The 12,956-nt window shown below is 37.8% G+C and overlaps 1 protein-coding gene across 1 annotated transcript; it reads left to right on the plus strand.

Moving 5' to 3' along the window:
• The first annotated feature begins 4,221 nt into the window (after positions 1–4,221).
• Positions 4,222–12,446, plus strand: LOC135468760 (uncharacterized). The gene is made up of 3 exons (XM_064747172.1): positions 4,222–4,350; positions 9,906–10,084; positions 11,584–12,446. Exons 2-3 carry the CDS (start codon positions 9,938–9,940, stop codon positions 11,842–11,844), a joined length of 408 nt encoding a protein of 135 aa, XP_064603242.1. The 5' UTR covers positions 4,222–4,350; positions 9,906–9,937; the 3' UTR covers positions 11,845–12,446.
• Positions 12,447–12,956: the final 510 nt, after the last annotated feature.

Raw genomic sequence — 12,956 nt, forward strand, 5'->3', positions numbered from 1 at the left:
TTAAATGCCTGTGTTTTGCGTTCACACGAGTGACGTTGAACAGGCTCAAATCACTTTCAAATTTAAACCAGCTTAAATTTTCTTTGTAATGCAGCTTTAGAAAATAAAATGGCAAAAATAATTAGGTGCGAATGGGTGGAATGCCATACATGTATATTATGACTCAATTGTTTCTGTAGCTTGAGTAAGTACTGACATGACTGAAGAAATGCTGAAGTTAGTAGCTCTTCATTTGATTATCATCAGCAACAAAGGTCTAGTTGTGTACAAGTAAATTAGGATATTGAACATGTAGAGCAATTTTCCAGTTTCCCGTTTTCCAACCTCTTAGGTGGCAGTATAAGGACAGAGTTGAACAGACTATAAGGAAGTTGTATCAGTAGTTTCTAGTTCAAATTCTTGTTAAAGGTAAAAACAATCCAACTGTATCATGTGACGAGTGAAAAATTTTAGGCAACCTCTATTGACCTTAGTTTACTGATCACCTGTCTGACCATGATCCTGAGGAACAAATGGCACTTCTGAAGTTTACAATTGTACAGCTCCAATTATTTCCACGGTTCACCTACTCTACATTACTCTTTGTGAAACTTTTTTTTGAAACTTTTTCATATGTCCATGTTATAGTAAACATGATTAGAGACAGGAGCGACATGCAGGTCAGTTTATGGCATAGTTGTCTTTAGGCCATTATTGTTAGAAACAAAAGAAAACATCAGGAACGCTATGTCTCTTAACAGAAACTTAATTCCAAGAGTTGTTAGGCTGCCCATTACATGTATTACATATAACTTTGTTCTGTAGCCAATATGAGACACTGAACTTCTTTGACCAAAACACCTTTCTTTTTCCAGTTTTGTATCTTCTATCATAAATGAATCAATTTTATCCTGTAACATTTGACTATTTGCAAAGGAAGTTATGAAATATCTGAATTGGGAAAGTGACTGATGCACTATTTGGGTAATTTCCGACCATACATGTACATGTATTTGTTTGCATATTGCATTCTACTGATACTTGATTGAAACTAAGCAAATGCTGTGGAGATAACTGGGCTACAGATTTTTATCTGCCTTAAGAAATTCACCTACCTGTCTCCCCATTTGCTAGCAATGAATTCAACTTATAACTTTTTCAGAAGTTTACTGCCCTCAGCTTACGTAAAGGTCGTGGAAATATGGTAAAACACTGTTCTCTGCATAGACTGACTAGTAGGTTGAGAAATATTTGGGCATTAGAATATTGTGTGTCGTGATTGAAAGGAGAGATGTCACAATGTGGATTATGGCCAGCTAGGGGTATGTGGAGTGCTTATTTTTACACCGCAGTCTATTTCTGTTTGGTGGACAGGCATGGTCACTGACTAGAGGTTGAGCAGCAGTGACACTGGTTATCCCAATATTTCTTCACCCACTTGTCAGTGTAGTCAAGACCATTTTTAGAGACAAAAGTCATAATATATTACTTACGGTGCTGAAATTTACATTTTTCCAGTTGGTTATCTTTCTACTCTCCAAGCCAACCTCAAAATAGTGTGTTCTGTGAAATTCACTAGAATTCTGGCAAAATTAGCAGCTTAGTCATAGACAAAAATGAGGATATCATCTGTATTTTTTGTAGGCTTTTGAAAGCTATTCCATGTGTACGTGTTAAATAATTCTGTTTCATGTTATCTAAAGCTGATGCATGATGCATACGATATGTGTATGTTGAATGGGGAAAACCTGCGGTTGGTGCTACTCAAAAATTATTCATCCTTAAAATGTAGTTGCTGGCAGTTTTTATATGCTGGTATTCTCAGCCGATATGCTGTGTGTGTTTAACCGTGCGGTGCATTTTTTAATTGTTACACAGCCATTCCTCATGCCCTCCCTCACACTTTCCCTTTGATTACTGTGCATAGATTGTAATAGCTACAAGTGGTTCCAAGCCAGGTTCTGGCGAGAATGTTCTTCAATACCTGGTTCTTTTAATTACATGTGGTTCCAAAGTTATTTCCTGTTGTTTGACCAAGTTAAAAGTCAAGGAAGCCTTCGGCTACTGTAAGGTGTTTATTGAAGTATATTCTGAAGGCATTATGCTGTGTAGAATGGTAAAATTACACTGTCTTTGTCCAACCAATGTAGTTTTGTCTCCAAAATCAACTTAAGAATGTGTATAAATTGCACTTTAAAGTTACTCTTTCATATGTGAAAAGGTTGAGGAAGTAGGGTAAATCTAAATACAACACTTGTCCTTACCCATTGGGTTAATACTGCGTGTACATGTAAGTGTGAATACACTCTTGAACAGCTTGAACTTTGCGCAGGCGATGTGCCGAATAGCATGATAGCATATGTAAGCGTCAGTCCTAATGAAACCATTAGGTTGTGCTTTTTAAAAAATGTCTACATTCTACAAAACGTTTTAAAGGGTATTAGCTCTCTCCAGCCAAGCTGTACCAATATCTATATTTGTCATTGTTTATACTAGACCCCTGTGGTGTCCTGCCAGTCAGCTATCAGGATGAGATTGTGGTGATTGGTCATTGTTAAGAAGTTCTCAACTGTGGTATTCTTTCGTGGATAAGCTTTGAAGTTTCCCATGACTGTGATAAAATTGTTCACCCGAATTTATTGTGGTCAAATGAATTTTTGTTTCTTTGTTTTGTTGTTGTTGATTATTATTGGATGCTATAGTTATTATTTCAGTTTGTCATATCCTGGTGATATCAGTGCAGTAAAAGTTTTAAAATTTTATTACGTGTATTGTGTGATCTTTTTTTTTACAAACTTTTAAGAGTGTGAAAACTCTCAGGAGCCTTTAGGGTCACCTTCCTAAGATCAGTAGAAAATGTGGAATTTGGTCATGGGCTGTTATGGGAAATTTACTGTACATACTGATAATATTAACAGTATTTTATGCTGTATTAAATATTAACAGTATTTTATGTTGTTTTAGGGGCCTTCTTGGCTAAATTGGTTAGCGTGCTAGTGCAGTGAAATGACCCAGAAGCCTCTCACCAATGTGATCGCTGTGAGTTCAAGTCCAGCTCATGCTGGCTTCCTCTCCGGCTGTATGTGGGAAGGTCTGACAGCAGCCTGCAGATGGTCATGGGTTTCCCCCGGGATCTGCCAGGTTTCCTCCCACCATAATGTTGGCGGCCGTCGTATAAGTGAAATATTCTTGAGTATGGGGTAAAACATCGATCAAATAAATAAATAAAATTCTGTTTTATGTTTATGTCTGAAAACAAAATACTCAGCCGTGTTGGGTATACAGGATTACATTCTCAAGTCTGCTGATTTAGCTGGCCAAACTTAGTTACCCCAAGGAGCGAGAGCATGTCTGATAGGGGCAAGCTGGAGCCTTTGGGTACGTGTTCAGTGGGGCTGTTTCAGCCGTTTGCTCTGTCTAGCTTGTGAACATTGGAGACCTCTTGTCTGTCACCAGGATTTATCCTAGGTATATAGTGCTGTCTTTTACCCATAACACTGATCCCCATCATATAAGTGAAAAATCTGGAGTAAGACATTGAAAAGTCAAAAAATCCATCACACATCAAACAAATTTTCTGTATTTATCAAGAACAGTCCAAATTATTACCCGAAAGTAAATATCAGTCACGCCTGTTCTGTTTATAGTGAATGATTCTGAAAGTTGAAAAAGTGATCATGCAACCCACTTAAATTTCAGGAACTTTGTTACTGATTTTAAATAAGTTGAGGCTTACTTATGTTGTTAATTCGAAAGAAATAACCCAAAATAGATCAGTTTTCATTCATCTGATTAATTTTTTGGCAAAAATATCAGGTATAGCCTGTATAAATATAAATAAATAATTTAATAAAATCTCTTAAGAAATATATTTGTTAAGTTGGTGACTGGATTAAACTGTGTTCAGTAAAATTTTAAAGTAGTTTAACCTGTTTGAACTTGGAAACTTAAAAAAAAAAAACTGTGGCAGTCATATGCTTTATCACAGCTTTAATACATGGATTTTGTAAGTGTACATGTACTTGTAACCGAATTCACAATGTAATCAAGTAGACACCACTGGTGCATGGATGTGTAGACCAGCAGACTGCAGTTGATGATAACATCAGTGACAAATGAGTGTCATGCTAACAGGCACAAGTGACAACTTTCAACACTGACTGATTTCATTCCGACCTGTGAATAAAACAACACACAATGCAAAAGGAAGTGCAGTTTTACCTGAAGCACCGCATGTACGTACATGGACAGTCACTGGCACAGTATTTGAACTTGTGGAAGGTAGAGTGGATCAAGGCTGCAGTTTGCGTCTCTTCAAATTCATCAACGTTTTGATGCTAAGACTTTATCACATTTCGATGCATAACTGAGGTAAGAAAAGGATTGACTAATCAACATGTTGTTTTGTGTTATTGGATACTAATGAAATGGTTTCATCTGTTCACATGAAAATTTTGTTTTTGACACATGATGAGGTGTCTTTGCCTGCTTGTACTAATGTTCACAATATACCACACATATAACATATTAAAGACACTGATTTGCCTTGTATACATGCATCTCCACATTTACAGGCATCTACACAAGAAGATGTGTCAAGCTTTTAGTGTGATATCTATGATCACATCATCTGACCTGTGTGTCAATGTCTGTACGCGCAATATAGGCCATGTTGATCGTCCTACTTTTGATCATGCCTAAGAATAACTTACACTTAATCTCAGGGAAAGGATGCAGTTGTCTATTAGAGTCAAGGTATGTGTTTGGTGTTGGTGTAAAACCAACATGCAGGACAGCCAAGTACGTGTATTTTATTGTCAGCTGACAAAACGGGAAGCAGAGTTTGTTATGCTTAATTCCATGTGTCTTCCTTGCTATACCAGTTTAGTTTCATGTGAATGCATTATTAACAAATATTATCATTTTATATACTTACTCATTTGGATTACTAACATGGTGAAAGAGAACCTAATTTCAAATGCGGAGAGGGTATTGTGGCAGGATAAAAACATTATTTATTTATTTGATTGGTGTTTTATGTCATACTCAAGACTATTTCACTTTGCGACGACAGCTAACGACATAAAAGTAAGATGATAATGTCAGTGCTGGAGATGACGTTGAAGGAAAATAGCCAGGTGAATGTCACAGCAAGATGATGATCAGGGTCATAATTACATTATGCAGCCATCAGAGATATACTCATTATTAATGTTAATTTTTAAATAATTTGAATGTTAATATTTGTGTTAACGTCAATGACATACAGACAATTGCTCAGTCGTATTTCAGCTAGAAATGTCATGAGGGATTCTTTTTAAATAACTTACAGTTGATTGATTGATTGTTGTTCAATGTTCAGTACCTTCTTCAGGTACCTGACGAATGCACTTGTCTTTTTTTAGCTGCATACTCATACAATTCATAAATCACTTGTGCATGCAGAAGCAAAATCTCTCGCTGTACATGGGAAGGTCTGTCAGCAATCTGAGGATGGCTGTGAGCTCTGTCAAGTTCTTTCCCAAGATAACACTGGGGTAAAACACCACTTATAAATACATACATACTTGCAAAACGATTAGCTGTACAATAAACTCCTGTTACCGATCGCTCATTTAGGTTACGTGTGCATTTGTCTTAATATTCACAGATATTCCCCACAATCAGGGACAGTCTAGATGACATCATTTAATACTGGCCTATTATTAAAATAAAACAGCTGATATTCCTGTTTATCGGTGTTGATATTTCTTGAAAATATGAGTGTATAAACGTTATGAATATTATAAAGGAATTCAATTTAACAGAGTGTTCATGACGTGTCCTAATAAACATTACTATCATGCATGCGTTTTGCTTAGTCCGCAAGGTGAATCTGGTTGGGATGTACTTCAACTTGTCAGTGTGCATTCGTACATTCAACTGACTATGCTGGCCCCAAACAGCACAGTTGTAACTTCGCCACATGGCGTTCAGCATGAAGTGGATATCGCAACGACTGGTTGACCCGTATCAGTATAATGGCTCGGGTGGGGCAGGTTACTTCCCTTCGGTAAGTGGTCTCAATTAAACAGCACTAGATAAAAGAACAGTGGAAATCCGTCCTGCAACAAGGAGGCACGTTAAAAGTATATGTACTCTAAGGACTCCATCCTCATATGTCTTAAAAATTGTTAAGTACTATGTTAAACCCCAAGACAGGTGTGTGTGCATAAAACATTGTACTATAGATGATGTATTTGGTACATAAAGCTGATCAAGGTTGATAATGAATTTTACTAGCATATGTTGTAAACTTCTCATTTATGACATTCAAACCCAATGACATTGTGAAAGAGGTCTCTGTATATCTCAGATATTGTACAATTATATATGTACACAAATACATAACATTCAGGAGCTAACATTTGAAACAATGACATGCTGGAATCAACATGTAACAGTAATCCAGAAAGTAGAGCCATCTTTAACAGCTTGTTTTGTGTCATGCAGTACTGTTAAATGGAGGTAGAGGAATTGACCTAAAATTTTGCCCCAAAAAGTGCACTTTTATAGGTAAATAAATGTTGTAAAATATTACATTTGGTGTTGAAACTTGCACTTGCCCCTGTAGGATACTGTCTTACCTTCCAAACAAGCCTCAAAACACCTTAGATAAATGGAAATCTTGGAATCACACAAAATTGGCTGTTAACTAAGGCATATCGATATGGGTAAAATTGGAGGTCATATAATGAATTTACAATAACCAAACTGAACATTTTATTCAATGACATTTTTCAATGATTTTGTCTACAGGCATAATATAATATTGGCCTATAGATCTTTAATGCTTAATATTTTAAGTGTTTAAGCTGAAGTATTAAATTCACATCTTACACACAAATAATTTAAGCTGCAATTGATCAAAGGTCTTAATTATACCTGGAACTCTTAGTCCCAGATTATAGGTCATTAACAGCCTTCATATACATGTATTTGGGCATGTGTTCTTAAGTGTAAGAGTATGGAAGTAACAATGATGCTTATGTAACTGGTTATGACAGTGCAGCACTGACAGGATATACTGTTTTGTGATAATGGTAATCAGCTGTATAAACTGTGGATTGAGCAATTAAATACACTTCACATAATGTGGCAATAACAACCCCTCTGCCTTTCTCTGCCCCCAACCAGCCTTCTATAACTAAAGTAAGGAGCCCACCATATCTTAGCCCTCCCCCACTCCACACACACAAACACACTCACTGCCCCCAATAACTGCAATACTTGAAATGTGTGCTGACCACATGTATACTGTGACTACATGTAGCTGGCCTAGCTGATATGTATCATGAAGATTCTCATTTTACTATGTAGAAATTGCTTAGTTTGCCCCTGGGTCCATCTGGGGTTTGAGTATTTCCAGGTCTTAGGCATCCTGGGATACACACATCATTAATGTTGAAAATGTTCTATTCCTTAATATAAAATAATTAGCTGGGCCACCCTGCAGTGAGAAATAAAGCTGTCGCAATTACCACTTTTACCACTGCTAAAACTTGGCCTCCAGATAAAGGTCAAAGTCTGGGAGATTTGTGTAAATAACCAGTTAACTTCAGAGATATGACGAATAAAGCATAGTTACAAGTATAATCATTTCATTTGCAGGAAAAATCAAAATGGGTAAATATGTATATTTGGGTTCTAACATCATACTTTACAAGTCTTTAGTTATATGACGACATGGAGTCTTTAGGTATGTGTACATATATTGTGGCTTCTTGTGGCAGAGCGAGTCCGTGCCACCAAAGTGCTGCCACTCAAGTTTCATGTCGAAGACACCATACATGACCATTACATTGACACCAGGCCAACCAGCCCAGTTTCCTTTCTCTGCTTTCTCAGTGCTGAGCACTAAGTGAGGCAGCAGCAAATATCATTTTTAAAGTCTTTTGCATGACCTGACACAGGTTTGATCCCAGGGTCTCCAGACTTTGAGGCAGACGCTCTAACCTTTTGGCCACCGAAGTAGTTTAACATCAATACAGGGCGAAGATATACACAAAAGATTACTTTGAATAGTCATTTATGTAATTGTGATTGCATTACAGGAGCCAGTTAAGTAAAAAACTTACTTAGATGTGAGCAGAACATTCATGTAGGTGTTCACAAGACTTTTTGCAGCTACTCTGATGCTACTGGAACAACTGATAAAGAGACGTATTCAGTACTTTGGAGACCATGGCAAAAACTAGAATATTTATCTACTTTGATTTGTGAACACCATAAAGAGGCTACGGTACTTTGAATAATAATGATGATTATATTAAACATGAGAGGGCTGTGTAATAATGATGACTGTGTGGAACATGGGAGGACAGTGTAACGATGATGACCATGTGGATCATGGGAGGACTGTGTAATAACGGTGACCATGTGGATCATGGGAGGACAGTGTAATGATGATGACCATGTTGATCATGGGAGGACTGTGTAATAACAGTGACCATGTGGATCATGGGAGGACTGTGTAATAACGGTGACCATGTGAATCATGGGAGGACAGTGTAACGATAATGACCATGTGGATCATGGGAGGACAGTGTAACGATAATGACCATGTGGATCATGGGAGGACAGTGTAACGATAATGACCATGCTGATCATGGGAGGACAGTGTAACGATGATGACCATGTGGATCATGGGAGGACAGTGTAACAATGATGACCATGTGGATCATGGGAGGACAGTGTAATAATGATGACCATGTGACTGAGGAGTATTTTATGCACATGCGAGTACCACTTACATTAAAGGAATACTCTGAAAATGTGATGACCATACAGGACTATTGGGGTTATTATATGTATATGTGAGAAGAATACTGGAGTAAGGAATAAAGTTATATGAACTGTGTAATTGTGAAAACCGTGCTGGAGTATTCTGTGTAATTGATTTATTTCATGTATTTGATTGGTGTTTTACGGCGTATTCAAGAATTTTTCACTTATACGACGGCAGCCTTTATTATAGTGGGAGGAAACCCACGACCATCTGCAAGTTGCTGTAGACCTTCCCACGTATGGCCGGAGAGGACACCAACATGAGCTAGGCTTCAGGAGTATTCTGTGTAATTGAGAAGACCATAGAGGAGTAAGGAGTACTGAGGACCACGTATAAATGAAGAATACTCCATGCAGGAGTAACGGTTATTCTGTGCAATTGTGATGATCACGTTGAAGTAAGGATTATTCTGTTCAATTGTGGTGATCCTTTAAGAGTAAGGATTATACTGTGTAACTGTGATGATCACGTAGGAGTAAGGATTATTTTGTTTTATTGTGGTGACCCTTTAGGAGTAAGGATTATATTGTGTAATTGTGATGATCACGTAGGAGTAAGGATTATTCTGTTTAATTGTGGTGACCCTTTAGGAGTAAGGATTATATTGTGTAATTGTGATGATCACGTAGGAGTAAGGATTATTTTGTGTAATTGTGATGACCACATAGGAGTAAGGATTATTTTGTGTAATTGTGATGACCATGTAGGAGTAAGGATTATTTTGTGTAATTGTGAGAACCACATAGGAGTAAGGGTTATTTTGTGTAATTGCAATGACCATGCTGGAGTAAGGATTATTGTGTGTAATTGTGAGAACCACATAGGAGAGAGGGTTATTTTGTGTAATTGTGAGAACCACACAGGAGTAAGGTTAATTTTGTGTAATTTTGATGACCATGTAGGAGTAAGGATTATTTTGTGTATGAACTTGTGATGGCCACTTATTGGGTAAAAAGGAAATGCTGACATTCAATTTCTGCTTTTGTTCATAAAATATATAGTCATGTCAGCTGTGTCTTCCTTAGAGACAGTTTAATTTGACCTATCACCATAGTTGATTGAAAGACTCTGATCATCTACATAATTTTTTCCCTTGCAGGACCATGAGGCTGAGCTGACAGATGACTAACCATGGAGCAGACGATAGAGTTCTGGCTAAACATCGTCATTCCCATCCTCATGTCTGCGGGACTTATCTCAACCCTTGTCATACTCTGGAAGTACAACATTGAAATCTCTGTGGAGAAAATTGACAACTTTCTTCAGCTGTTTAAACGGGTAAGAATCGTTAAATGTTAGTTAAAATGGTTGAAAAAGGTTTTGATTATTTCTTTGATTGTGTTTTATGGCTACTCAATAATATTTCACTTCTACTGTGGTGACCAGCATTACCTGACTGCAAATGGGAGGAGGCCAGCATTACCTGATTGCAAATGGGAGGAGGCCAGCATTACCTGATTGCAAATGGGAAGAGGCCAGCATTACCTGATTGCAAATGGGAGGAGACCAGCATTACCTGACTGCAAATGGGAGGAGGCCAGCATTACCTGACTGCAAATGGGAGGAGGCCAGCATTACCTGATTGCAAATGGGAAGAGGCCAGCATAAACCTGATTGCAAATGGGAAGAGGCCAGCATAAACCTGACTGCAAATGGGAAGAGGCCAGCATTACCTGATTGCAAATGGGAGGAGGCCAGCATTACCTGACTGCAAATGGGAGGAGGCCAGCATTACCTGATTGCAAATGGGAGGCCAGCATAAACCTGATTGCAAATGGGAAGAGGCCAGCATTACCTGATGGCAAAAGGGAGGAGGCCACCATTACATGTACCTGACTGCAATGGGAGGAGACGGGGTAGAGCCAGGGGGAAAGTCCTCATAATACAAATATGTTGACCACGTAGGAATAAGAGGACAGCTTGCCTCCTTCAAATCTGGGTTAAAATTGACAACAAATGTTTCTTGTTATCAATTTAAATTCAAGTAAATTAAAGTGAATTAATGAACAGGTATGATATGCCTCTACCATCTATTGGATATTTTTCTTCACAAAGACTGCAATTTAAGATAATCATACAGTATAGTATTTGTCATTCCAACAAACAACACCGGCAAATGCTACTGTAAATCACCCTGTTGTACAAATTATGTACAAACCGATTAATTAGTGGAAAATCATCTGAAGCTGTGAGATTTATTGTAAATCGTATAAAATCTCATGTGACTCTTCAGCAGCTTAGTACTGCTAAATGATTAGCACGTGAAAAATTTCATGAAGTTGCAGACCATATACTGTATTAACTGTAAATTATCATGGCTGCTGTGATGACCTTCACTGTTGTGATAGCTAATTAATAAGCTATGATTTAGTTTAAAAAAAGTTCTGAGAATTAGAGGCAGTATCAGTATGTATGACTTTGATGAAAGTTAACTACAAAAATTATCACAGGCCCATCAGACCAGTGTCTTTCGACATCTACTTCTTTGGGTTAAATAAAAAAAAAAACATGATCAAAGAATTCTTTTATTTAATTTCATAAAAATGTACAGATTCTGCTAGAAGCCATATGTTTGGATGACTCATTGTTTATAAATGTAGTCACTGTTAACTGTTGATAAAGTAAATGTTGATAAACACCAGGCTGACCAATGCTTGGTTAGTTACCATAGTTACTCTACTGGTTTGGTTCAAATTCAACTGGTCTAGGACCAGCAGACTGAGTGTAGTGTTAATTTCAAGTAGTGTGAATTTCAATAGGGTCAATCTCTGTTCCAGGAGGAGAATGGCGAGAAACGTGAACTGATAAAGACAGAAGAATCTCTGACTTGGTCAGTGTCCTTCAACCAGGGATCTGCAGGCCCTCGTACAACATGTTCCTCATCTACAGTGGAATCTACATCCAACAGCCAGATGTATGGGGCAATACCTAAACACATGGATGCTATACCTAAACACACTGGAGCAATTCCTAAACATATTGGAACTATGCCTAAACATCTAGGGGCAATACCTAAAAATTTAGGGGGCAATACCTAAACATTTGGAGGGCAATACCTAAACATCTATGGAGCAATAGACACCCATGAACATGTGGGAACTATAGCTAAACATATTTTATTTATTTGATTGGTGTTTTATGCAATACTCAAGAATATTTCACTTATACGACGGTGGCCAGCATTATGGTGGAAGGAAACTGGGCAGAGCCCAAGGAAAACGCATGACCATCTGCAGGTTGCTGACACACCACCTAAACATATGAGAATTGTGCCTAAACATTTAGGGGGCATTAACTAAACATCCAGAGGATAATACCTATTCTTCTTTCGGGCAATACCTATAAACATACGGGAGCTATACCTAAACAGATGGGACAATACCTAAACATCAAGGGTTCAATGACTAAACTAAGCCTTAACTATGAATGCAATCTACAAGACCTATACCTATGCAGTCAGAGGATGCCAAAACACTAAAGATACATGTAGCACGCAAATATGCGTCAAGGATATATACCTTAATAGTCCAAATCATCATTTCTGAAGTCTCAATGAGTCTTGCGAGACCAGACGGGGGCTCTTGAAAACTAATGCATTTAAAATGTTGGATTTTATGGTGTTTTGCTAAATGTTAGATTGAATATACATCTTATATAGTAGAGTCTGTTGCCTCAGGGGTGCTGTGAGCAGCTACCGCCTATTCGCACCTTGTAACTCGTTAGTCTGCGAGAGCCCCTTACCTTATCTCAACAAAACCTTGCATGGGATCCTGAAATGTTGATTCCACGTATATCGAGTACAACCTACTGCATTTAAAGCTGTGCAGATGAAATCTTTAACAGTATAATAGCACATTTAATATTACCCAGGGTATTCTGTGGATGAGTGATTAAGGTTTGTCATTTAAATGTAAAGGATGGACCCAACATATCTTATGTCCCACCATCTATGAAATCAGTTGTGACATCATGACGTCACAGAGAGATTAAACATTTGTAACCAATGTGTGGGACATTCCGTTGACCTATTTGCAACAATACTGCTTATGACTGGTCAAATGCGTGTTCTAGATTGACAGTTTGGATAGGTCTATTTGGGGACACAAAAGGAGTTATTCAATCTCTGATGTGGAGAGAGAAATCTGACTCT

Source organism: Liolophura sinensis, chromosome 6, assembly GCF_032854445.1.
Source record: "Liolophura sinensis isolate JHLJ2023 chromosome 6, CUHK_Ljap_v2, whole genome shotgun sequence".
Lineage (NCBI taxonomy): Eukaryota > Metazoa > Mollusca > Polyplacophora > Chitonida > Chitonidae > Liolophura > Liolophura sinensis.